This window comes from Nipponia nippon, unplaced genomic scaffold, assembly GCF_047370975.1.
Source record: "Nipponia nippon isolate SJK-2023a ecotype South Korea unplaced genomic scaffold, ASM4737097v1 scaffold_6, whole genome shotgun sequence".
Lineage (NCBI taxonomy): Eukaryota > Metazoa > Chordata > Aves > Pelecaniformes > Threskiornithidae > Nipponia > Nipponia nippon.
The window spans coordinates 40701737-40728778 of record NW_028262380.1 but is presented as its reverse complement, the minus strand read 5'-3'; the positions used below and the strand labels follow the sequence as shown (position 1 = coordinate 40728778).

Below are 27042 nucleotides of genomic sequence, written 5' to 3'. Positions count from 1 at the left end.
TTGCCTTTGACATCTCTGTTTAGATATGCATACAAAGCAAACCAGACATATTCTAAGTTAACAGTATAGAAATTTTGGAATCAGTATTTTTCTACACATATACATGATTTCTCTTTTTAATATTTAAATGGAATTGTTTGCAAAGTCAGAGTTGGGAGACAATGAAGCTTTTTACCTAATGTGCAGTTAAAAGTAGTGCAGGAAAATATACGACAAATACATTTGTCAATAAAGACAAATTTCACTTAATATTTGAAATCTCAAATGTCATGCAAATGGTTGTACACATGTTCTATTTGTTTACCTTAAATAATTTTAAAAGGTGACTAAGGAATCACTAGTAGTATATTAACATTTTTAGGTGATTTATAATTCTGTGAGTTATATGCTTTTACGTTTTGGTAGGATTACGTAAGTATCAACATAAAACTGATTTCTTTCTAGTCTGTACTGTATTAAAAAAAAGACAATTTCGATCACCAACCAAATTAAAACATTCTTAAAAAATCTGAAGAAATACAGGAATTTAAGTTTAAATACTAGCTTAATTACCTAGATAAATCCTTTGGGGGCAGTGACTGTCATTTTATTCTGTTTATACAGTATCTGGCATAGTAGGGCCTCAATTTCTAATTGGGGCTTCTAGGTAACATTAGCATTGTTAGTAAGTAATAATTAGACATGTATGGTATTATTATTCCCATTTTGCTAGGGAAATGCAATATCTTAATATATTTCATGGTGCATCTTCTGGAATAAAATGCACAGTACTAATGTTATATTTTCTAATAAAAATTTTAAAGATTCTTTTCCTAAGTTACGAATCAAGTCATTTGGTGACAAATGTGGACACAGTATAGAACATACATTTCAAACAGTGTCTCTTTCACTGTATGTCTTTAAAATACAGTCTCAGTGATGCACACTTGTGATGGCAGAGATCACAAGGAGAATGTAGAAATATTTTTCATGTTACACAGAATCCATAAATAATAATTTACAAGATTGCAGTTCTCTGACTTTAATGTAGAGTCTTCAAAAGCTTTCAGCTGTCTGGTCCATTCTGACTTTTTAGATAAATCACACAAAAGAACTTCTCCCTTCTACAACATACACACACTTCTAATATTCTTAGGACAGATAAATCAATGCATCTCAAAATTGGCTTGCTTAGTAGATCACTATGAAATAGGATAAGTTTTCAAAAATTTGCATAGAAATACATAGCGCAGTAAATATTCCATCATCTAGACTATTTATAATTAAAAGTCAGGTAAAGTAGTTTTATGCAAGTGGCTAACAATTAATTTATAATCAAGAAAAGATCAGAAAACTGACCTCCCTGACAAAAACTAAGGGCAGTTGGTAACGAATGAGGGAATCTTCGTGAGTGGAAAGCCAGCCTTAGTATAAGCACTGTCTTAACTGTACTTCATTGTAATTATGCCACATAAAGGAAATCCTGACCTCACTGAAGTCAGAGAGTTTTGGTACAGTCCAGATTCCAATAGAAAAAATTTCCATAAAAATAAATGCTATTAAACAGAACCAGTTAGAATCATTATCATTAAGAATGAAACAAAAATTAGATTTTCTTCCCTGACCAAAGGATTCTCTTTTCCACCTTGAGTTCCAGTTTTAACTACATAGCATAACTCCATGTAATAAACTTGACAAAATATTTTGTAGAGAGTTAGAAACAGTATACAAAACAGCGGGAAATAACTTCTGGTTGCTTACAAATTCTGAGTCATAAGCTTATGATATATGAAATGAGCACTGCATGAGAAATATTTCACATACACCATACACTCTTTAGAATAAAATACGGCAGAGACCATGTAGGCAGATTAAACAACATAATATTCATATTCAAGTGTTAATAGTAACACTAAACCACCCCCTCTCCCCAAAGAAACAAAACCCAAGTTCCAAAATCTTGGCTACAATGGTGCTGCCATATGAAAAAAAAAAAACAAAACCAAACCAAAAACAGCAACCAAAAAAAATAATGAGAAACCACACATGCACTGGAGGCTTTTTTCAGATTACGTGTAATGTGATTAGGCACATCCTTTCAGCAGAATGTGAGCACCTGATATGAATTATGCAAGCTCATGCACACAATCAATACATTAAATTACAGCGGATATCACAACACCATGCACACAACAATGGCTAACCAGAGAATCCTACCACAAAGTGTGTAGATGCTCTTCCCTACCCCGTGAGCCACCGCTAGCTCTGGAGCTGTTGCTGTGGAGCCTGGTTACCCATTTTCATGACATGGGCGGTGTCCTTTGGAGAATCTTGCTCCTGTGGCTGTAAGTATTCCTATTTTTATAGTAATTTGATCAGGTCTGTTATCAAATGTAAAGCAGAGTTTGGCAGGAAATTCGGAGACGCAATTTGTAATAGTGGAATGTCATATCATATATTCCAGTCACAGTGTCCTTATAATAATAATTCTGCCAATATCACAGTTGTAAACAATAAAAGCAATAGTATTTGTGAATTCTCCTGAAACTCAGGCCCTGAATGATTCCTACCAGGCTATGGTGCTCCACAGGGAGAGAGGAACAGAAGCCCTTAGGAGATATCCTGAGGTTCTTGTCTCTCACTAGGCCTGAAGCAGACTGTTTGTACTAATACTGTACAATATAACCATAATGAACCCAGAAGAAGTAAGCATAGCATAATAAATTTAACACCTAATTTAGGTATACTATAAGGTAGTTCTAATTTGCAGACCTTAATTTCCTTTAAAAATAACGAATTTTTTATTCAGTGCCTTTTGTGAAGGCTCCGAATGCTTTAAACCTAACAAGATGACTTTAAATTAGGTTGGAATATTACAGCATATTATAAACTAAGATAGTAAGTGAAAAGTTATGTTAAAACAAATTGAAAGACACAGAAATATTTGGGTGGACAAAGCTGTTACCACTTAACACTTGATACATTCTTGAAAACAAATTTAAGTTACCTAAATATTGCGTTTCATTTGAAAAACTTTACATTTATTACTAAATTCACTAAAAGCCTGCTGAAAATCAATGCTAATCACTCAAGTGGCAAGGTGCTGATAAGACGTCTCAGCACTGCGTATCACACTTCAAGGCAGAGCTCTACCAGAGAAATGACAAAATACTGTAATTTGTGACTAATAAAAGTAGCGGGTTACTTTATCAAGCAGAATATGAGATAAAGCAAGAATTTAAACAAAATCACATTATTGTAATGATTTATACGACTGCTTTATTTATTCCACCTCGTGGTCACAAGTTCGGGTTTTCTGTATCATATCAGCAGAGTGAACTATTGGCTCCTAGAAATATAACTTTTCATGTCTCTTAATCCTTTTCCTACTTTGGATTTATTCAATTACCACTTCCTTGTGTATGTATAAATACAAGCAGGAAGTTAACGCTACTTTTTGTTCAGTACTGTGGACCTTCTTTTCCTAGGAAACATGAAGCAGGAGTCTGGTTTTGTACACAAAAGAATCTCCTTGTCACTTGGGCGTAATTGCGTATCTCCCAGGCAAAAGCTGTCTACTCTTAAACTCTTTTCTTCTTTGAAAGGTGACAGAGCGAAAGCAGAAACCGACTTCTCCAGTTAGTTACGCGAATCAATAAATGGAAACCTTTTAGTTTGACATGGGTTATATTTTGAAAATAAATATATGTTGTTATATACTATAAAGAAAGATTATGTTTATGCATAACAAACATCCGCAGAAATCAAATGAAACTGATCTTTAGGATAGTTCAGCAGTACATCTTTTTCATAATATTTCAAGATTTGGTCCTTGATAGTGGAAATAATTAAAAAGCCCTTACAAGAAACCGTAATTGTCACAGAAGTAATTGGTGCTACTTTATACCTCATGCTGCTTTAACTGAAGTGGGATCAAACTCATACTCTGCAGAAGCATTTCAGCATTTTAATTTATGTAAGTGTATTATTATCCTTTTTAAATTCACCACTGTGTCTTCAGTTAGAATCTCTGCCTCAGTCCTAAGTCAATATGTGGTTATGAATTTCTGGCATCCATAGGTCAGACCACTGTATAGAGCACTTAAGAGGCAAGCCATGTAAATGATGTGCACAGGTACCGTATGCAAAAAAAGATCAGGATAGGGCTATACCTTAGTATTAACGATTCCTACAGCGAAACAAACACCTATTAAAACTTGGCTTTTAATATGGCTATAATTATAAGACAACAATCACAATCAGCAACAGTTCACTTACCTCATCAGGGTTGGCATTAAAGGTGAGACTGCCCTCATCTAGCTGCATATACAATTTTCTAAAAGAAAATCCTAGAGGCGGATTCTTATTGTATATAGAACAGTGACCCCAAGTGGATTTGCACAACCTATGAAAACAGAATTAGTCTATTATCAAAATTCTTTTATGTATTTCATGTATTTTACAGAAGCAAAATGTAATCAACACTGCAAAGCCAAATACTCAAACTATAGGAAAAGTCAGAATTAGGTTGCTTGTAACACTTAGTTATTAAGCCTTTTGCAAGTGTGTTGCTGAAGTGTTCGTTTCTATTATTGTTCTCTTCTCTTCTCACACAGGTTTTGGTGTATTTGAGTGCAATCTCAAAACATATCCCAGTAGGTGGCATCATAATGACATCCACACAGCTAAGACCTCTGGCACTCCTAGCATCTGAACACTGGATAACTATGACAAGTTGTTCTCTAGCAGCAGTATGACAGTCTAAAAAACTGTTGTTTCTTTTCTTGTGTCCCAGTTGTGCAGTGAGTGGGACACCACATCTGCACAAAATTATGCCATTAACCTACTGCTTTCCCCATCTGTCCCTTTCTACCTGACTGTCCTTTTTCCAGTCTTGACCACTCCCAATTATTTGATCCAGCTCCATCCCTCTATATCTTCCATCACTTCTCAGTTTCTTTCCCTTCTATCCCATCCTGACTCCATATCTCAGTTTCATCGGTTTCCATCCCTCGTCTTGTTCTCCTTGATGACATCATCTGAAATTCCCTTGAACTGTCACTTTCTAGGCACTCTGATTGTTATCTAGATTCCCTATTGAACTGGTAGTTCTGCTTCAACACATCTGTTTTGCAAATAATTAGGCACAATGCTCAGGACCCAGCAGGTAGCCACTGAGGACATGGGAGAGTCTTTGTTTTCAGTTCAGGAACCTGGGTCTTATTTGGACTGAGTTCGGAACTGCAGCCACAGGACTTGCCAAAGCCTAAAGTCAAACATATCCAATACAGGTGGAATATTGAAGATTAAGATGTCTACAGAAATTATGCAATTTGACATTTTTATTAATTTGCATTTTCACTACCAAAGTGTATAATTTGAACTGAGTATTATTTGGGAAGATTTCACTAAAAATGATTGAGCTATTTCCTAGGATGAACTCTGAAGAAAATATGTATGTTTTCCCCCTGTATGTTAAGAATATATACTGCATACAATTAAGACGCTCTAGTATCTTCAAGCTTTGGTCCAGGGAATTTATTTGTATTTAGTGGGGTTTTGATACCAAGAACTGAGTACAATACAATGCATACTTACACAACTGCCAAGCTATTTGATATACATAAACTTAGAAGCTTAGCAGGATCTTCACTAGAATTCCCGTTTCCTGCCAAGACAACAGTCCCCAACAGCAGAACAATTGTGACTAAGAAGTTATAATTGCATTATTCTATTGCTGAGTTCATAAAGCATGACAAGAAGGGAAGCTGCTTAATTCAAATGTAGAGGGGCAAAGAAATAGATAAGGAAGAGATGCAGAGCACAAAGAAAGGAAAAGAAACAGGACCTGAACAACAACCCAACTATTACAGTAATACTACTTACTTTCTGTTAAGGGGTAAAAATATGTTGTGAAAGAAGATAAAAGTTCTGCTGACCATCTACTCTAAAGGTAAGTATGATTTCATGAGTCTCTCCTAGTGTTGTAAAACACCAAATATCAAAGAAAATATTGTTAATTAAATCTTGATCTTATACTATTTTATTTGATAGAATGCTCCTTTATTTATTTCCTGGACGTACAAACTCTGCGTATGCTAAATAAATGTGTTTCAACTGTTAGACTGTAGAAATTCCACTGGACACATTTGCAGAACTGACCTTTTCTTTCCCCCTTCCATCACCATTGTCCAAAACCCATACACTTAAGTTGCTCTAAGACAAGTATAGTAGATGAGTTCTCATCCCTTTCTACTTGGAGCTTCAGCTGAATAGGTTTGTTTGCTCAAGCTAGATACTTGTTCGAAGTTCAGAGAAGTAATAATACAAACATTTGAGATGTGCTTTGAGATAATACAAAAGTGAAGACAAGTCCTTGTTTTTTTTCCCCATGATGTATATCAAACAACAGGTGTACAGTAATACACACGTATAACTGTACTAAGCACACCTGCGTATGTAGTAATCTCCACTAATACCTGGTATTAATTAGAAATCCAGAATAACACATTTTTAATCTATGTTCATGTTTTCCCTGTGTCAAATCTCATTTAACTTAGGAAACCTTTGCTAAGGTTAGAATGACAAAAAGCACATCTTGAAACAAATTTAAAATCTAATAATTATTTTTACTATGTCCAGGTGATACTTCTTTTTTTTTTTTTTCTTTGCTTACCCTTGCCAGAGAAGCTCATCATTAGCAAGATCCTGCCAGACACATGAAGCTAGACAGAGATCAGTTGCATTCAGGTATGACAAAATGGTAAAACTAAGCTCTGGTGGCAGCATTTCCAGGTTAATAAATCCTTCTTGTTCTTTAGATTTTCTTGTCTTCAACAGGTGGTAGATGTCAATGCCTCCTTGGGCTTGTTTGCGATGGCTTGTATTGGGAACATTGTTAGTAGCTATCCTCCTACCATGTTCTCTGGTAAGATAGCCTTGTCCACTGTATCCTTGGTGTTGCAGTTGCTGGTTCCTAGCAACTCTCCAGAGTCCCTGACCCATCTGCGAGCCTGCTGGACATAAAATCCAAATTAAATGTTGACAGCTATTTATAAATATTTGTAAGACAGACTCAGCATACACTGGAAAAATAAAATTCTAGGACTGATCTGAATAGAAAACAAAGTGAGTTTTGTCAAAGTTATGCTGACGATGTAATCTGTCTCCAACTGAGCAACTGAATAAGTACTGAAAACAAAACCCATAAAAAAACTGGAATTTTTTTTTTTTTCAAAAATTTCTATGCTTGAAGAGTTACAAAATAAGCAATAAGCTTCTGCAAACAGTACCAAACATTATCTATGTCCTATTCAAGTTAAAAAGGCTTAACCATCAGAACATTTGGAATTATTATTTTCAGACTTCCCTTAAAATTTAATAAAAAGAGCTTCTTTAGAGTCAATGAAGTGCTATAAAATGCAAGAAGAAAAAAAAAATGTCCTGAATAGTGGGTAGCACACAAAATTAGGCTGTGACTGACATTAAGACAAAGCTTAGCTACTTCAATGATAACGCATTAAGGATTCAGTTTCTTGTTTCTGAGCACCCAAAATATCTTTTCATGCTTTCTTGCACAGTAGCACAAAAACTTAATGATAAGGCTTCTATATCTTACTTATCACCATGCTTGTTATTTTTTTGTGAAACTTTGCTGCAGATAGTAATAAAAAGAACAGATCCTGAATGTTAGGCAGTTATCAGGATTTCTGATTGCCACAACTCAAATTTCAGTAACCTCCTGTATTTACCAAGAGGGAAAATTAAAGTACAATAAATCATACAAATTCAGTATGGGAATGTTGTCTTAATCCCATCACAAGTAGCATATAGATCGTGATCTATCTTATTTTTCAACCTTTGCTATGATGACAAATCACTAAAGTGATCATACTAGGAATCTGTAGGTTCCCGATGCTGACTTTCAAGAAAGAAACACTTATGGCCTGGTCTGGTAGGATCTCACAAGTATTTGAAATTATTTATATTCTATTAGCATAGGGAATTAAAAATGGGGCTTTAAAACTGTTAAAGGTTGGACATGAATGGAAACGATTCTACATAAGCAGAAAGAAACAAGCTACAGATGCGATGACTGCTTATGGGGAAAAAATGGAGAAATTAGAGAAATTAAAGAAAAAAAAGAGCATAACCAAGATGGAAGTAGACAAAAGACAGGTTCAGCTGGCTGGTGAAGCAGTTATCTACACAAGAATCCATTCAGGTTTCAAGTTCAATAATTAATTTCTAGATAGGGCCACAGCTGTGAAGAAACAAACCGTAGTCATATGTATTATATTCAGTTTAGTAATATGCAAGATTTTACATAAATTCATCATTATTTTTATTCTCATTTCTTGTACAGTTATATATTTTGCTTAATTTTTTTATCATATAGAGGCAGATTAAACCATGATCAACTGCTATAACTTAGCAGGCAAGTTTAAAAAAAAAAAAAGCTTACTGAGTCACACCATAAATAGGATATACAATTGGCTGCAAGAATGTATGCGTAAAGAAGGTATTCTTGTTTTGTTGAGACCAGCATAAAATTTTTAAAAGTCCTTAAGGTTACCGGTAAAGTTGCTTCACGAGAGGAAGCTATACCACAATCTGCCATTTAAAAAGTGGCAACAAAAGGATGAGCAGTCTGATAAAAATGGGCCTTGATAATTCATGCTGGTGTTTGCAATTAATTTATGAAACTTCTAGCTGTAAATAAAACATGTTTCATCACAAGATGAAGAACTCTGCCTTTATTTTTCATTGCCTAGCTATATTAAAATAAGAGGTAGTAACTTCTTTTAAAGAGACGTTCCCAGAGCTGCAGTTGCTCAGTGCCACCTTTCTGTTTTTGAGCAACCAAATCTCTCCAAGGAGAAGGAAGTTACTAAACTTCATCCCAAAGGAGGATCCCAAGCACTGTTACAATAAAATCAAGAGCTGTTAAATGAATCAGTGGTAGGTGTGCCAGAATTGGCACTTGGGACTACAAGCATAAACCCATCGCATTGCCTGCCGCTCCAACTCCAGCTGCTGCTGCTGCTGCCCCTGCTGAGCAGGCAGAACATACAGTGATGTGCAGTGAAGAATCAAGCTAAAAACCTGTTTGTGTGGGTAGGCAGTAAGAGCCAAGGGCTGGAAGAAGGACAAGAGACTTTCCTAAGGGATGAAAAGAGCAGATAAGGAGTATTTCTGAGCAGATACAACATTTCAAAAAGGGCTACTATCACCGTGCTAGAGGATTCAATTAAGATAAAGTTCCCATTTTGCTAGGCACTGTGTATAAGCTTGTTAATTACCTAAGTACAGTACTTAATAAACAGATATCCCTAAATATCTTGGGAGGCTTCAACCAATTCTTGACCCTAGCCCTGTGAGTAAACTGAACACTGCCAACAAGGCATTACACTTTCAAATATGCAGATGCCAAATTCAGAGGCTGTGTTCACTCTTGGAAGATATCAGATTATCTGAATGACTGAGTAATAATGATCTTTCAGTTCAATTATGTAAAAAATTTAGGGCTTTGAAAAAGGTAAATGTATACATACACATGTAGATGTAACTCAAATATAATCTGCACACTTTCTCAGTATAGCTCTTCATGTAAAAACAAAAACAAAATCTGCCTGAAAATATAGCATTGACTCTAAACAAAATGATAAAATAGTCAAATACTAGTTTCAGGGACAGAGAGAACCAGGAGTGAGGGCTTGTAATCCCTCATCATTATTTCAAGTCCTTAACCACTAAAGCAACAGAAATCAGCATGAAAAAAATATGACAACATTGCAATATTAAACCTTACATTTTACAAAAGATGAAATGAGAGAACCTATTCTATGTAAATTGCGTATGTCAAGTAGAGAGAAAGGAAAGTTTTGTTAAATGTAGAAATCTGTTTGTTGAGGTAACTTCTTGTAAGACAAATTAAGGAATTTATTTTGCTAGTATTTCTGCCATCTTTTCTGACACTAGTTTATATCATTATAACAAAGCCACATTTCTATACACATTTGTTAACTCCCAACTGTTAAAAATCTTCTGAAAATACTAATTATTTGGGCATAGTTTAAATAAAAGGAAAAAAAAGGAGCAATAGAAAATTTAAGGCTCTGAAGATCATTAGGAATCATATTGTGACAAGTTTCATAACCATAATCTACCAGAAAGATGGGAGAGAAAGACCAGCAGCGTTATCAGAAACAGTTCATAGAAAGGCTGTGCCCAGTCAATTATCAAGTGAATTTATGCTATCAGGTAAGCATCTGGCAATTTTATAATAGCTTTCAAACCTCTTCAAAGTCAAATTATCTTTCTGCTCTATATGCACTACTTGTAAAGAATTTGGTAGTGGTCACAGAGGATCAAGTTTTCGTACCTAGCCTTAAATCAAATATCCAAATTTTAGTTGCTAGTTTAATACCTTTGTTGCAATATTCAGCTAGAAATTCCTGTTCACAAAATACATTCTATTGAGAGATACTGAGCTAACAAGAATATCAACAGTTCTTGTTGGTGCTCACAGGGTTTTTCTCCTCACGAAAAAGCTAATTGCTATACATCACCAACAACATAATCACTTCTGAAATATTTAACACTAGAAGTGGCTCCAAAATGGAAAAAAATACTATGTTGTTCAAGAAACTAGCCTTCTTATAATGTATTCACATACTTATACAGACGATATCACTGCAGAAATAATTTTAAAAGTCTTTTTTAAAGTAAAAAATGATAAAAAAATATATATTTGCTCTTTTAAGTACCAACTGAAGAAATTTCATAGAAGAAATAAAGTGAGACACAATTTAAACCATTCTAGAACCAGCTGCTGGAAATCCACAAGCTTTAATATGTGTGTAGCTATTCAGCAGCTTATATGCCATTTGTTGGATCACATCTTATTTTCCCCATCACGCAACTACTTTCAGCTTTGTAGTAATCCAGGATGAATGCTTTGAGAACTCACTCGTAAAACATGATGAGTAAACTCATTGTTACTATAAAGGCCTTTAAGTAATGGTGTCCAGAACTATATTTTTAAATTATTTTGAACATACTTTTCCAATCCCCAGATTCAATAGGCCACTCAAATTTATGTTTCCAAACTTCCAATTATGTAACTTTACCTAATAATTGAAACCTCTTGGTAGCTTGGCTATAATAACTATCACAGTAAAAATAACATCAAGCTTGCTTATAAATTGCTGATCTTCTCTGGCTCTGTCTGATATCTATCAGAGTCTGATTTCAATTTTAATCATGTCTTCCTCATGTTACTTGGTTACTGCATAATAAATTCTTTTGCAGTGCTGGAAGAGCACGGTAGGATACTAAAAGCTAAATGTAAGCTAGATTAATGCTGCACTGGTACTGGCTTCTGCTTTATTAAATAAAACACAGCATACACTCTCGATATAAACCCCCTCCACTTTATGGCAACCGAGCCCTACAGCTGCTGCTTTATGACCGCAATTGCCCTAACAGGAAAATGTTCCTTCCTTCGATGTTATCGAAGCTGAAGCTTCGGTCATCGCAGCTGCATTTGTAACCCAGGCCTGCTGATCCCCCCTAACCCTTCAAACCTGACTCCAGGCAATTACGCTGGCGCTCGCAGAGACACAGCCACTCCCTCACGCCCAAGGCCGCCCCAGCTGACGGGAGCGCCCCGGAGAGCTCCCTCCGCCGAAGGCCGCGGCTGCCCTCCCGCCGCCCCGCGTCCCGAGGAGCTCCGCAGCCGCCCTGCCCGCCGCCTCCCCGAGTCACGCTTCTCCCCGCTAAGGGGGGCCGGGACCGGAGCGGGACCTGAGCCGGGGCACGGCCCCCCGGCTCGGCGGACACCGGCGAGCCTGGCCCCGCGGGTGCCGCCCCTGCGCGCCATTGGGCCGCCCCAAGGGCCCCGGCTCTTGATTGGATGCGCCGCCTGTCCGTCCGTCCGCCCGCACCCGCCCACCCGCCCCGCTGAGGAAACCCGTACCTGTGCGAGCTCGGGTCCCAACCGCCGCCGCGACGAGCCCGGCCCGAGTCGGTGCGTGAGCCTCGCCGGGCGGGAAGGGGCTGAGCAGCCCCCGGCGGCGGGGAGATGCGGTGGGAGCCAGGGAGGCCCCTCCGGCACGCAGGGAGGCGGCCACCCCTCCGTCTCCTGCCTGGCAGGTTTGACGTTTGCTGTTGTTGCTGGAAGTGACGTCACCGCGGAGGGACGCGCGGGAAGCGGAAGGGGCCGTTGGGTCTCGCGGCGGTAGATTCAGTCTGTGCCCGCCGTCGGTTGGGAGGCGGTGCGGCCGGCGGGCTCCTGAGGGGAGAGGGCGAGGTACCCGCCGTCCCGGGGCAGGCGGCCTGGCGGAGAGGGGTTCCGGCAGCGGGGGCGGCGGTTGGCGCGGGTGAGCGTCAGGGTCTCTCTCGGGGCAGGGGTTCGTCCCCCCTGAGGGGCCGGCGGCGCGGGACGGCTCCGAGGCCAGGGCCCTCCCTCTCCTCAGGGACGGGGAGACCCGGGGCGGGGCGGGGCGAGGGAGGCCCGGTCTCCGGCTGGTCTAGGGGCGAGGAAGGGCGGGTGGAGAGTCCCGGCCGCGGTCCCGCTCTTGCCAGTTCGCCTCAGCGCGCTGGCGCGGCCCCGGGACCGCAGCCGGCCTTGCCCTTAGCAGGGCCACGCTTTTTTGTCTGCCGGTGTTTCGATGGCTCCCAGGGCGACCGGTCCGCGACGCGAAGTTGCTTGAGCGGTTCATTCGTTTGCAAATATCCTGTGTGCTTGAAGCGTGTCTGTTACCGCTGGCGCCATAGCGAAGTACAGTATCTGAACGGTGTGATTCCCCCCCTGCTCCCCGCCCCACGTAACTGAAGAGTCTAAATACAATTTGAAGAAATCAAAAGTCTTTTTTGTTGGACGTTTCAAAGACAGTGTTTACAGTGTTAAGGTACTTGGTAACTTGATTTTTTTTTTTTTTAATGTTCATTAGTTCTTTGAATACCATATGCAATTTTGAGGGTTATTCTTTAAACCATTTGCAGTTCTAGGTTATAATCTTTTAAAACTGTTATACCTGATTTTATTCTGGATAGCCAATGTTCTGTAACTGTTCTGTCATGGATTCCTACAGGCAAAAGCTATGTGCCATTTTTTACAGTGTTCACCTTCCCAAGATGTTATTTTCTACTAACTTAGCTGTAACTTTTATGATCTCTTGAGCTATTCAGTTTGTAGTGATAGTAGTTGCCAGTTTTTGCATGCAGGGTAGAAAGGATTGTTGGTGCTTTTGGGAAACAGCCTATATGATTAGATGAATTCGTGTGAGAGTGTCTATGAATATTTGCATTGCGGATTAGAGCTTCAGTTTTATGTCAGACTCTCTGAGACTTGGCTTGAGATCTGGTTAAATTGGCAAAACCATAGGGTGGATCACTTTATAAGGCAACATAGGAAGAATAGCTGCCTCAGTTTCCAAATACTTGAGGTTAAATTGTCCCTAACCTTTAACAATGAGTGTTATGTACTTATATTTAGCATGACTAATAATGCAGAACCTAATGATTAAAGAGGAAAAGCCTAATAATTAACAAGGGCAGAACACATGTGAAGATCTTCATCTTCTTGAAGATTGCTGTTTTAAACACCATAGAGGCACAAGAAGAGAAAAAAAAACAAAACAAAAAACAAACCCAGACCATTATGAGTGCAAGCCTTAACTGTATTTTTTTTTTTCTTACTATAAGTGAAGTGTGTGGTCAAGAAATTCCTTTCAAAAAGACTCATTACTTTAATGAGTAGGACCAAATAACAAAGCTGCAAGCTGTTGGAGTTGATTACAGCTGCAAACCTGTTGGAATTGATTTCTGACAAGGCTAGACATAATCTCTTTGGAGCATTTGTTTTTTTGTTCTGAATCTCATGTGTCAGCAAGAGAAATGATATAAAATTCTGTGTCTTGAGAATATCTCTTCATGTATAGGCTGTCAGGCAATGCCTCTTCACTGCTTGGATTGGTAGAGTTCAAAGTATTTGTTTTCTGGCAAGAAAAAAAATTCAGTGCAGATAGTGGCAGGCAATTATTTCCCAGGTTCTAGCAGAAAATTGAACAATAAATTTCTGTTTTAAGACTTTATAGCTGAAATCATTACTTTTACTGAGGCTTTCAGGGGAAGTACTGTAGAGGATTAAGCCAATCACAAGCAGATATCAAGGATGTGAGGAAGGAGAACTCTTTTTCTCAGAAGTGCCAACTTTCTGTGCTTCTGTACTTTTTCTTTTAACTTTCTTTTTCCTTGTTTTTTTTTCTCTAAACCAAAAACCACTGAGTTTTGCAGTTTGCTAATAGACTTTCTAAAGTTCTGTCAGTCTGTCCAGAGTGCTAAGATACAGACCATTTGTTTCGATCTGTGACTGAAGAGTTGGGCTATCATCCAGTCTGTGCTTTTAAAGTCTTGTGTTGGGGAACAACTAATAGTGGTTGCTTATAAACAAACGGTTGCAAGATACAATAAATAATACTTGTAGGCTATCTCTAAATATAAATTTTAATTTTGTAGGCCATGTCTAAATACAAATATAATTTTGAAGTAATAGAGTGAGGGACAAGGTTCTCTAAGATTATTATTAGTACTGGTATTTGAAGATACTGCTTAAGGTGTTTCTTTTTACTATCTGCCAGCCAGGGGGAGATGCCAGTATTTTTAGATATCTTATGGCAATTTCTTTTCTTTTTTGTTGTTGTTTTTTGTTTTCCCTAGTCTCTTCTTCCTCCATTTGAGAATTTACTAATCAGTTCTGTTTGGTAAAATGTATTAAGTGTGAGCTTCCTGTACTTATTTATCCCTTTGATAGACCTAAAAACTGATTCAGATGATGGTGATTTCATGCTTTGCTGATTCTCTTTTGTGGTCTTCCCTCCCCACTTTCTTGAAGTCTTCAGTTTCCTTGCAGGATAGGTCTTCGGGGACAAGGGCACCTTTTTGTAGTTTGCACCAAGTCCTTAGATGAGTCTCTTGCTTCTGTGAAGCAAAGCCCACAATAAATTAAAAGTGGGTTCTCAAATTATGTGTTACAATGTGGAAGTGAAACAGGGACCTTTCTGTTATCATCCCAATAAACTTGCACCTATTTTGAAATATCTACACAGTCTGTTACCCCTTCCCTCCTGCGAACAATTTTAAGTGTATTTAATGGATGACCTAAATAGCGAAGTATTGTCTGTGATGAGTTGCTAGTCCTGCCTTCTGATGTTTACACATCCAAACATTGCTCTTTTGGCAAGTGAGCTTGGGGCCAGGTGAAGAAAACAATAAGAAGAATTCTAAACTTAAGAATGCAAAAGGTCTTCACTGCTTGTGGAGTTTCTGCTCCTTTGAAACAGTGAAGAAACCTCTTTTCACTCTGTTTTGGTGGATTTAGCCAGCCCTAAATTCTTAGTATGCTTTCAGATATCTTTAAAGATCTTTGATAGTTGATCGGATTGAGAATTACTACTTGATCCCATTTCGAATGAATGAAGATGATGACTGATATTAATTGGTATCGAGCCCTAGCTTTGTGCTGTAACACTCTGGAAATAGTAGTGTCTAGAAAAGAGGAGTAAAAACCTTTGAATTTCAGTGATAATTCTATTGCATTTTGTAATTTTTCTGTATATTTTTTTTAAGGAGGAGAACGTACTATATTACATTTATTTCATAATCTGAAAGAAGAATAGCATTTGGAATAATGGCAACAGGAGACCTAACAGGAAGTTTAAGAAAAATAGAACAAGGACTTCGCTTGTTAAATTATCCAAGAGATGTGGATTATACAGTGTAAGTGGCAGTGTGAATAAATTTATGCTAATACATGATGACAGCAAGATGTGTAAACAAGATATGTGTAAATATTAGCATTGCACCTACTGATGAGTAAGCAGAGCATATGTCTGTGGGAAGTTGGGGTTTGATAACGTGAACTGGAAGATAAAAGGATGCAGTTTGACTTTTCTGAGCAATCCTTAGAATAATCCTGAAGTGTATCACTATCTTGCTCTTCTTTCTTCTACTGTTTTTCTCTTTGCTTTGATTAATCTCTCACCTTTATAATTTCTTTGAGATGGAAATAATAGTGGGCTTTAGACCTGACAATGTTAAAATTATACAAGGCTCACAAGAACATTGTTTTGAACATTTTACAGATAACAGTAAAGACTGCTGAATGAGATATGCCTGGAAAAAAGCATTAAAATGAAGTAGATACTTGGGTCTAACATGCTGGCTATAGTAAAATACCTTTCAAGTTAAATGTTTGAATTCATATGAAAGGCTTTTGTTATCTTCTGCTGTATAAAATACTTCTGTTTCTCAATAGGTTAGTAAAGGGTGATCCAGCTGCATTTTTACCTATCATCAGCTATTCTTTTACGTCTTTTTCAACTTACATAGCAGAACTTTTGGTAAAGTGCGGCGTGGAACTCACAGCAAAGAGTGACTTGCGTTTTATTGAAGCTATTTATAAGGTATCTGTCTTCATGTTTTTCACAGAAGAGACACAGTTTTGAGTATGGCCTCATAAAAAATTAAACATCTAGTATGAGTTTCAGTAGACAGTGAAAATTTTTGGCAATGAACGTGAATTGTAATTGTATTAGGATTTAAGATGAGTAGTGAGTCACTGTGTGGCAAGTCTTCATTTAGATTTTCGTGAAAATAAGGCTGGATGTTGTTAGCCAAATCTCAATTTTGAGACAACTGTAGAATCAGTAATATTTTTGTGTTTTATGTTAGTTGTGAAGAATATGGAAATACTTATTACACAATAGGTTTTATGGAAGTGACCTCAGAAGAAATCATAACCAGCAAAAAATCACAGAAAACTTCAATAATTGTAATGAAAACACAATTAAGAAATAGTTATTTTAAAACACCATACAAAATTAATATACAAAGTTCAGTTCTTAATAGTTTATAAATTGGAATCAAATCAAATTCTGAACTGAATGAAAATAACTTTGAACTATCCTTAAAAATATCCATAAGCACATTTTTATAAAAGATGACTTGATATGTTAAGGAATACTAGCTTATTCAGACCAGCTTTCCATCTGCAGAGGACAAGACTTCTTTACAAAGAGTCTCTGTGGGAACCTCACTTAGCCCTCTGATGCATTTGCTGAGATTAGTACAATTTTTTTTGTGCATTCACTTTGGAAAGTTTTTGTTTAACTTTTTGATATTAATGTCTGCAATAATTTATTTCATGAATCTTAAGACTGTGAGTTAAACTTTACAAGAGTGATGTGAATGAAATGTTTCTGGAAGAGGTATGTTGGAAGTCTAGTTAGAAGAAACAGCTGAGAATGTATAAATAACCAAATGAGAAAAGGTTAACTGCTGAAATGCAGAATGAAAGAAAAGACTGTAGAAAAATAAGAACCCGAGCATGCCATTTCTACAACAAATTGCGTGGTGATTTTGAAAGTGAAGTAAGCTTTTATTTTGTTGCAGCTTCTTCGAGATCAATTTCAGTATAAACCAATTTTAACAAAACAGCAGTTTCTTCAGTTTGGCTTTGCAGAAAGAAAAATGCAGATCGTTTGTGACATTATCAACTGTGTGGTGAAAAAACATAAGGAATTAAGTAACTCAAATAAGGTATGGATTAAATAGTAACTTTATTATGGGATAAGCTTCTTTTGACATGCTTGATGCTGCAGGTAGAAGCTGAAGACTGGGATATTTGAAGGTGCAGCATCGCTGATAGTCAAAATAGGAGGAAAATGAGTGTGAAATTCCATTTTAAGATGCTTGAGTGCCATCAGATATACAAAAGACATGAAGCTGCCAATGCTTCGTAGTATAAACAAAAAATGAGAATGAAGATAAATCTAGTACTTGGTATCTTTACAGTAAGTGATATATTTTCTTTTATACTGAATGTTTGTGTACTTCAGTAGACTTTGCAGGTAGATTTGAAAACAAAGCAAAACCATCTGATATGTTGAAGTTCTGGCAACATTTAATTTAAACATGACACTTGTATTTGTGTTTCAGTGGTATACATCTCAAATCTGATTATTTTCTTTAATCGTATTTGTTTTACATTGGTAAGGCATTATTTTTTATCAGTGTATGCTGTGTAACAGACAGTATATGCTTTAATAAAAGGAATTTTCAGTCTTTCATATTTTACAGGATTTTTGTTTCATTTGAGTTTGTAACAGTCTTCAGGATTTCTGTATACTTTATTTGTCACTTTTGGGGGCATAACTACTTTTTTTTTTTTCCATATTTGTTTGTCTTTCAACTCTAGTGCAAGTTGTCTTTTCTCTTTACGACCAGCTTTGATGCAGTCTCACATAGACGTTAATGAGTGTATGAATACATCATTCACTTCCAGATCTGTTTTCTCTGTAAATTTGGGTCATGCTTAATTTTTTTTTTTTAGACATTATTGTACTGCAGAGGTTTAAATGTGTTTGTGTGTGTGCTGTGCAATATTCCTGCCTGTTAATGATGGCAGAAAATGGGATGTGTCATCCCGTCCCCATGTTGTTGTCCTCCCCCCACCCCCTCGGAAAACATTCCTGTGTTAGAAGCATAATATTTTCTTCTATTCACTTTGAAGGTTAAATCCCAAACAAAGAAAAAACTCAGATCTTTTAAATATGAAGTGTGGTCAAATTGTGATAATGTCCTTGCTGATCCAAGTGGCCGTGCTCTGAATTCCAAACAGGTATGAAAATAGTTTTTATGTTGTATGTCTAAAGGTTAATCTCATTTGGAACAAGTCAGGCTCTTTCTGGAACATGTGCTTTTGTTTAGGTTTTAATGCTTGATCAGACCAGTTGGGTTTTTTGTTTGTTTGTTGTTCTCCCCCCCTAAGTGTGGTTGGTTGAAATAATAGCTGAAATACTGAGGATATTGCTTCTGTCTTTTACTGAGTAGCTAATGTCAAAGTCTTGGTGGTAATGATCTAGTACTGTTGTTTGCCATTTGAATTGTATCAAATGGAGGGAGAGCAATGAAAATGAAGATGCAATTGGGAAAAGAGTATACATCCTGTTTGGAGGTCGAAGTGTGTTTGGCCTAACATTGCAATGTTTTCAACGAAGCTTTTAAAACACTTCTTGCTCTTTTGTCTGAATCTGTTCAGCAAAGATTTCTTAATGTAACATTCCTGTTGGCTTTGGTTTTACAAGAGTAACACTTGATTTTATGCGTTATGCTACTCTTGGTGTGTGGAGGAGACAGCTTTCCTAATATTTTCCACTAAAAGGGTGCAAAGTAAAATTGTACAAAACTTTAGGACTGTTGGTGATTTCTATTTAGAAGAAAAATACTGTTTTAGCAGAGGAAAATTTCACAAAGAAAATATTTGGAGTGACTTATCTGGCACTTTTGGTTGTTGAATGGTAGAACTGAATGGGAGTATACGTGAGTGTATTAAGAATTCTCTAGAGGAGGAGACTTTCAGCTTCAGTAAAACATCTAGGAATCTGTAAGTGTTAAGATGCTGCACACAACTAGTAATTGTGGGTTCTTAATCATTAGGTAACTTATTTTGTTATGTGGCAGGTAGTGATTGTAGGACTTGATCCACCTGGAAAGAAAGGCAGAATTTGTCTCTTATTTTGTTCTCTCTAAGGGAAGCATTCAAAGGAAATGAAATGTATAGCTAGTAGGGCTATTTTGCTGACAGTTTTCAAGGAAAAGATAAGAGTTCTAGTCTTCCGATAGAAACTTTTTTTTTTTTTTGAATGTTTGAGTTGTGGTTTTCATGTTGGAACTGTCTATACATATGTTAATACATACAGGGAGATTCATACCTCCCAATCCACACTTGGAAATCTAACAACGCTTACAATATGAGAGGACGTTAATACTGTCATTACTGTTTATGGAAGGGAACCAAGGTACGCAGTACATATGGTGAAGTGTGTGCATATTTGTTTTACAGTTCTTTCATGTTTATATGATATTTAAAATTAAACTGTTAGCTGTTGCTTTCTGTGTTTTGCAACCAGTTGGGATAAGATTGTCGTATTTAAATAAATAAATACTAAAATGGTAGGTCAGTTACTTGGCTGATGAACTGAAATGTTCTTGTAATAAATAACACCAGTGAATTTTTTTTAACATGCTCAAAAGAAGCCTCAAGTAGAACGGCATTCAGGAAATGAAGTTAGTGATGACCTTCATCCACTACCCCTTCCAGCACAGGAAGGTAATGAAGAAGAATTGTACCTAGATCATGATGTTGTGGAAGTTAAATGTGAACAAGTAAGAACTTTTATTTCAAGATGCTGTCCACGTGTATTCTTAACTTTTCTTAGAGGGCCTTTCTAAAGGGATAAAGGTTTTAAGGAGCATCCAGCTATCTTTTTAAGTGTAACTAAAAGATACATAATGAATATATTGAAAAAAGGTCAGTTAAATTGTAGTCTGCTTTCAAGAGCCAGTTCTGTCAACAGTTTCTTTAAAAGCTGAGTTCCATGAATAGGCATATTATGGCAATTCTGAAAGAAAAATAACTTTCTAATGTAGCAGAATGTGGTTACTGAACTTGAGGAAGATTCCACTTAATTTCATTGATCAAATGATGAATTATATCTATTTTGAAATTAGAGGACATGTGTTCCTATCCATATTTTCAGGTCATAGAAGATAATTGTCAGATTATGTTCCTAAAGAGTCAGCTTGCTGATTGTCAGGAAAAGCTTCGTAAGCTAGATTGGATGGAAGATAAACTGCACGTTTTAGAAGAGAAGCTGAAAGGAAAGGTGATCATAGACGAGAAGGACTGGAATAACTTGTTGAGTCGAGTTTTGCTTCTTGAAACAGAACTGTTGTTGCAATACAAAAAGGTATGTTAACTTCTGGTTTTCTTCTATAACAAAAATTTGCCCAGACACAGTGTTGTTAGCCTGTTTCTGTTCTTCCTGCCTCCTGATGTATGCTTTTCACTATTTTTAAAGGTGTGATCTGAATGGAAGTGCTGTTCATGGAGTCGGTGGTATTTTTTTCTTAACTGTTAAATTCTGTTGTTTTCTCGTGCTCTATGACGCAAAGCTCTCCATTGGAAATTGTTTGCTTGCAGGAACAGCAGGTGTAGCTAAGCCTGTTTTCATTAGTAACGACTGTGTGTGTTTTTGTTTCCTAGAGAACTTGTAGAAGGAAGCTTTTGAAGACTGTTAATTGTGCTGTCTTTGAAAGCTTGATGTTTCTGTAGTTGAGAGTTTCATCATGCTAGTGACACATTTAAGGGTTTCCTTATTCTGGTCTGCATTATTCTCAATTTCTTATACTGGCCTGCAAATGTTGTTGTTGTTGTTGATACAGTTGAATATCTATTTTTTAATTCTTGAAACTCTAAACAGATACAGATATTCCCTTTGGAAGATTAAGTCTTCATTCTATATAACTAATGTTGACAAAAATAAATGTCATGCTCAATGGAAAATACAAGGTTAATGGAAAATTTAATTCTTATTTTAGTCCTATTCTTAGTTTGTGAATCTTTGAAATTTCTAGCCTAATCAATGGTCTTTCTCCTTTTTGCATGCCTCCCCCCTCCTTCCTATTTCTTGTCCATGATGTTCATTCCATTTTAAATGCGTGAAAGTGCTGCAGTTGTGATGTGGCTACATTTGGCATATTTGTCAGAGCAAATCAAGTATTTTGTTGCATTAAGACTCTGTATTATTTTTCATGCTGTTGAAAGGTCCTTGTATGCACATTATATAATTTCATATACATGCACATGTAAGTATTTTGAGATGCAGTGAACCACAGCATCAATTTTGGGATCACATGCTGATCACTAAGTTATTTCTAAAGGCTGTACCTCAAATGATAAAGATTAACTTTTTCAATCACTTTTTTTTTTAAACACAGTTTCAGGTCAGTAAGGGCTCAAGTGGTTTACCATTTGAAATCAATTTCTTACGGATATTGTAATTTAATTAGCAGCGGACATATGTCCGAATGACATCACCAATTATAATGTTTTTTTCTGCTAGCAGTCTCAAGAGGCCTTCAGCTGAACAGCCATAGACAGTTTTACTTCTGTTTCAAGTGTGTTCTCTTCAAGAGAGAGTTGCTGCATTTATGACAGTAACAGCACAGGAAAGCTTGCGTTTCAGACTAGGCTTTTTCTTTTATATCTGTACATTTCATTTAGTATTACTTCAGTAACATGTTCATTGCAGTTCAAAAGTTTGGAATAGTATTTGGAAAATACTTAACATTAGTATCACTCAAAAATTTCCAGTAAGATAATTATATTTCTGTAATGCGTGTTACTGAAAGAAGTCATCTGCAGAAACAAGTTTGAATTTAGTTTGTGTGTGGCATTGTTGCTTGTCTTTTTTCAAAGCAAAAGAAGCTATTTTTTATATTTAAAAAAAAAAGCCTTCAAAACACTAACTTTTTTGCAATAGGCCTTTGAAAACTGCCAAGAAATAATCCTTTGGGCCAGAGAATTTCTGCTTCTTTGTTTCGTGAAATTCCATCCAAGTTGTGCTTCACAGATAGAGAAGCAATTCAGAATTTCTCCTTTCTTCTTACTCTTACATTTTTCAGAGAACTTTTGGCATCTAATCAACATAGCAGGAACACTAAGATGTGTCTTGCACTGCTGCCAAAGTAGCAGCAGCTGTGCATTAGCTCTGGGAAAGTCAGAAAGCTACCAAATCCATTTCAATAGAAGGAATTGAGCAGAAGTAGTCAGTGCAGATTTTTTTTTTTAAGAAGTATCCAATATTACAGGTTTGGGTTTTTTTCCAGCTTCTTCCCACAGAGTACCTACTATTTCTCCCTAATTCACTTATTTGGGTATAATATTCCCCTGTTAACTGATATAGTTACTTCAATATATAAAGTGATATACTTTATCAGAGGCTGAGATTTCAAATCATAATGATAACTCATTGGTGAAAAATGTCTAGATGTTGTTTATGAGTGTTGGATTTTTGTACTTTGAAATTAGAAAATTGTACTCAAAACCATTTATTGTTAGTACAACATTAATTTTGTTTCCTTGTTTATGAATAACCTTTTCTAAGCTAGTTTGAGTTAAACAGAGAACCTTTCTTAAAAGAGCCCTCTCTCATTTGGGAGCCTGGGAAACTAGCCTAAAACAGACATTTGAGTTCTAAGCATTCAAGTGGGATGAATTCCAGTTCATCTATAGGCTAATTTTTTAGGACGAAGGAGCTGTATTTCTGAATATCAACGAGAAGTAGAAGGTACACTTATTTTGTTAAGGTAATGGCAGCCAATGTCAAGATGTAATTGTTAGCACGGGCCGAGAACAGTCTGATAGGTATGAGGAGAATGAACAAAGTTATATGCACTATATTTAGACCTGTTTATGAACAGCAAGATTGAGATTAAAAAAGCCCTCAAGAAATAGACTAGTTTTTTAATGCAATGTATGTATGGAAATTTTGGATCTTTTTTTTTTAGTCCTGTAAAGCCATTTGTGCAGTGCCAACATATCTGGATGGTGTAGCAAATGCATACATAATTCGTACTTAAATATACTTTAGTTCAGTCAAAAGATGATTTAAACAGGGTGTATGGCTAAAATGCAGTAAACTTGTATTTCAGAGAGACTTATCTACAGAGTTCAGCAATATAAGTCAAGAATGTGCTTCTAGTAGGATTGCAGTTTCTCCCAGTGAGTATTAATAATTTTCTTTTTAATTAACATCATATGCTAAACTTCTTGCTGACCTTGACTAAAATGGTGGTTTTTTAGTAGACAGTTGCAATTTAGTGAACTCTGAACTTAAATGCATGCTGCAAATTAGAAAGTAACCTGCTAGTCATTTCATGTTTGTAATTTATTCTTTAGAAGCTTTATTTACTGAAACAGTTTTTAAAGTATTAATGAAAATATATAGCATTGTAATTAATAGTTACAAATAACTACTAAAAATCTCAAAGATGCAAATTTAATTAAGGTGCTATAGCTAACGCTGTGAAAAACAATGTTAGCTGCACTTTAAAGCAGATATCAATGTTTTGAAAATCAGCTATTCATAAGCACAGAAGAAATTATATTTGCTGCCACGGGTTTGTTATAATGAAAATAGTGTCACATTTATGTTGTTTTTTACTTTTATAATGGGTCTCAGGACAAATCAGGGCTTTTTCATTCATAATCCATGTTGTTTTTCAAATCACTACTGAACATTCTCTATAGTTTCATCCCTTTTGAAGCTGTTAGCAGTTATCCAACTAGCATTTTTGCTAAACTTTCTTATTTTGAAGAGCAAGACAAAATCTTTTTCTTCCATTCCCAACTTAATTTTGATAACATACAAGAAGTAAATGAAACAGCCTTAAGTGGGAAAGAAATTAAAAACATTTCCCAGGTCATAAGTAATTCTTCTCTCATCCTTACTGGTAGCTCCTTAGCCCTTACCTTGCATCATTCTCTTTATTAATTTGGCCTGTTTGCCCTATGGTAGATGTTATTCCTACCACCAGTAGTAAGGAGGATATTGTATTTCCCATTCTCACTTACTAGGTGTTTTTGTCCAGTGTTGGGCTGTTGCATTGAAACTAAAAGGGAATCTCAGTAATCCAGTTTCTGTGGAAATTAGGAAGGCAGTTTCTTGGTTATGTCAAAGTTTGTTTTTAATTTTGAAGTCTCAGAAATGGGACATTCTCTTTACAGACCTTAGAAAGCTTGCAACATGTTTACTTCCTTTCATAAGTTTAGTGGTGTGTTACTGACACTTGAGGACTTCATAGTCAGCAAGTGGGCTAATGATCTTTAAAAGAGAATTTTCCTATTTTCAGACTTCTGGAATGCTTCTGAATTTGTTATTCCTGTTTTTCTAAAATATGATTCAGGAGATTTTAGGCATACAAGTTATGCGGCCAGTCTTAACTCTTATATCTGAGGTGTACAGTACTCGGAATGCTTTGATGCCCTTTTCGGTTGTAGTGCTCTTCAAGAATCACAGCTGTACAGAAGAAACAAGTTTTAATTGATGAAAAATAATTTAATATGATTTTAAATACAGAATAGTGTAGCTAAACGTGTTCCAAAGTTATCCATAAATGGTGGCCTTACTGAAAATAAAGATATGGGAACACTTTTTCTGTCTTTCTAAATACTAAATTCTCTTCCCTGACAATAATAATCTGTAATTGGAAAGGGTATCAAAGCCTTCCCAATGTAAAAGAAAAGTCTGTTTCTGCTGAATGGATGCTAAACCTATCCCAGTCAGAGGAGAGTGAGGGAAATAGCAAGAGCTTGATACAAATTTTAAGCTAAACCAGAAGGTGATGATTTTGTTTATATTTCTGCTGCTTATAAGACAGGTTACTTACAAATTAGGTTTGAACAAGTAGTTTACAATAAAAATAATGTAAACTATTTGAAATTACTTTTAAATGTTTGACCCAGTAATTAGACTTTCTTAAGTGTTGATTTCGCTGTAATCAGGATAAAGGTAGCATTCCTAGTAATTTTTTTTGAATTTGTCTTGTGTGTGTTATACATAGTATACTGCGCTTACCTTGTTTTAAGAAAATGAGTAAACCTATTTTGGACCCTCACCAGTAGTTTTTCTTTTTCCCTCTCTAAACAATGCATTCTCTTCTGTTATTACGTACTGTAAATCAAGCTGTTTGATAGCTGACCTTGCAATAAGAGAGCAAGAAGGCAAAGGTGACACAAAAATGAGTATTTCTCCATAGATGCAGAGAGGAAGGAGGAGATGCCAGAGAGTCTTCATCAGTCGTCTGGATACAGTTCACTATTATCCACAGACCCATCTCCCAGAGCCATGACCATTAATTCTTGTGATCTGACAGACATTTCAAAGGTAAGTAAAACTGGAAAATGCTTAGTTGATTTCCTTTTTGAGGTCAGGAGAACAAGTAAGCATTAGTTTTACTTGTATATACTACTAGTGAAAAACAAGGAAACTATGCAAAACTACATCTAGGTCTGTCTCATAAAAATCCTTTTGATATGTAAACAGTGCTTAAAGTCACATTTTCTCTATGATTTTTTTTCAGGTTGAAAGTCCATCTGAAGAATGTTAGCTTTGAAGAGTTCACTAACTTTGTTGCTTTTAAATTGCAGGAGACAACAAGACAAAGAATGGAAAGGATAAGTAAAATGTAAGTAATAGGAAAGGGCAGCAGGAATTCATTTCCCAGGAGGGAGTTGTACTGGACTAAGGCATACAGAGAACGTACATATGTGTTCCAAACCTCAAAGGTCTCTACATCAGGTGTGGCATTTCCTTATGACTCCACTGGATAATAAATCCACTTACAGTTCTGTATTTGTGGGATGAGTCACTGTTTTGGTTTCTAAAAAGCAATAGAAAGCATTCTTAATAGTATTAACTGGAGATTAAAGAGTGTTTAGAATCTGGCTGACAAGGAATAGGAATATTATTTATCTTCTGACAGGAATTCCCTGGTACTTGCAAATCTGTTTTTATTATTTAAGGAAAAGTAAAACCAATTTCAGGCTAAGCATTGCGAGAACTGTATTAAGGTGTATTTGATACCAGTCCTGAGATCCGTAATGAAAATTTTTTTGTAAGAAATATTTATATTACACTTGAAGAGAAATGCATTGCTGTATAATGTTTCTTTAGCAAGAGATTTCTATTCTGTAAGTGCCTAGCCTGAAAAAAGCTGTAGCCATTTTTGTGATTTAATTTTCTTTCTTTTTGTATACTTAAATATCTACCACATATCAATAAACCTTAAAATACAAACCAATTGCGGAGGAAAAGGGGGTAAGAGAGGAAACTTAAGGTTTCATGCTGCTTGTTAGTATTTTGGATTCATTGGAAAGTTAAAGACAAGTCAGTTATTTCTTACCATATTTTAATAAGTCTATGTGTGTGTAAACAAAATTTATTTTCAGAATTGAAGAAACATCAGAATTGTTGAAAACCTCAAGCAACACCTCTGAGAAGACCTGAAAGCACAGGTCTTCAAACCTGGTCTCTGTAGACTTATGGATATGAGAACTAATATGTATGTTTGTACAGCATTAAATTTTTAATATATCAAATTTGTAATGATCACCAGTGCTTTTATTCCTTTGAATAAATATTTTCCAATGCA

The 27042-nt window shown here is 36.3% G+C and overlaps 2 protein-coding genes across 15 annotated transcripts in view; one reads left to right on the top strand and one right to left on the bottom strand.

Annotated features, from left to right (window-relative positions):
• Nucleotides 1-12359, bottom strand: part of FBXO8 (F-box protein 8) — a 27419-nt gene extending 15060 nt beyond the window's left edge. For 4 of the 8 annotated variants that reach the window (XR_015699528.1, XR_015699529.1, XM_087735790.1 and 1 more), the window contains exons 1-3: nucleotides 11960-12094; nucleotides 6656-6995; nucleotides 4258-4384 (exon numbers count right to left, since the gene is read on the bottom strand). Coding sequence is in view for 6 of the 8 variants with exons in the window: in XM_087735790.1 (XP_087591916.1) it covers nucleotides 4258-4384; nucleotides 6656-6984 (456 nt within the window). In the remaining 2 variants the exon portion in view is untranslated. Of the gene's footprint in view, nucleotides 1-4257; nucleotides 4385-6655; nucleotides 6996-11567; nucleotides 11822-11959 lie in introns of those variants that run through there. The other 4 variants (XM_087735792.1, XM_087735788.1, XM_087735793.1 and 1 more) reach the window with 4 other exon arrangements.
• On the top strand, nucleotides 12227-27042 carry CEP44 (centrosomal protein 44). Of its 7 annotated transcripts, none has more exons than XR_015699526.1 (11): nucleotides 12227-12362; nucleotides 15613-15762; nucleotides 16301-16448; nucleotides 17437-17583; nucleotides 18557-18664; nucleotides 20080-20211; nucleotides 20586-20795; nucleotides 23542-23611; nucleotides 25648-25775; nucleotides 25972-26076; nucleotides 26840-26856. XR_015699526.1 is itself a non-coding variant. In XM_087735782.1 (11 exons), the coding sequence occupies exons 2-11, from the start codon at nucleotides 15674-15676 to the stop codon at nucleotides 26895-26897; spliced, it is 1128 nt and encodes a 375-aa protein (XP_087591908.1). In that variant the 5' UTR covers nucleotides 12227-12362; nucleotides 15613-15673; the 3' UTR covers nucleotides 26898-27042. The 7 variants fall into 7 exon arrangements, 5 of the variants coding, with proteins under 5 accessions (XP_087591908.1, XP_087591909.1, XP_087591910.1 ...); XM_087735782.1 differs by having other exon boundaries at nucleotides 26039-26076; nucleotides 26840-27042; XR_015699527.1 differs by lacking the exon at nucleotides 23542-23611 and having other exon boundaries at nucleotides 26039-26076; nucleotides 26840-27042.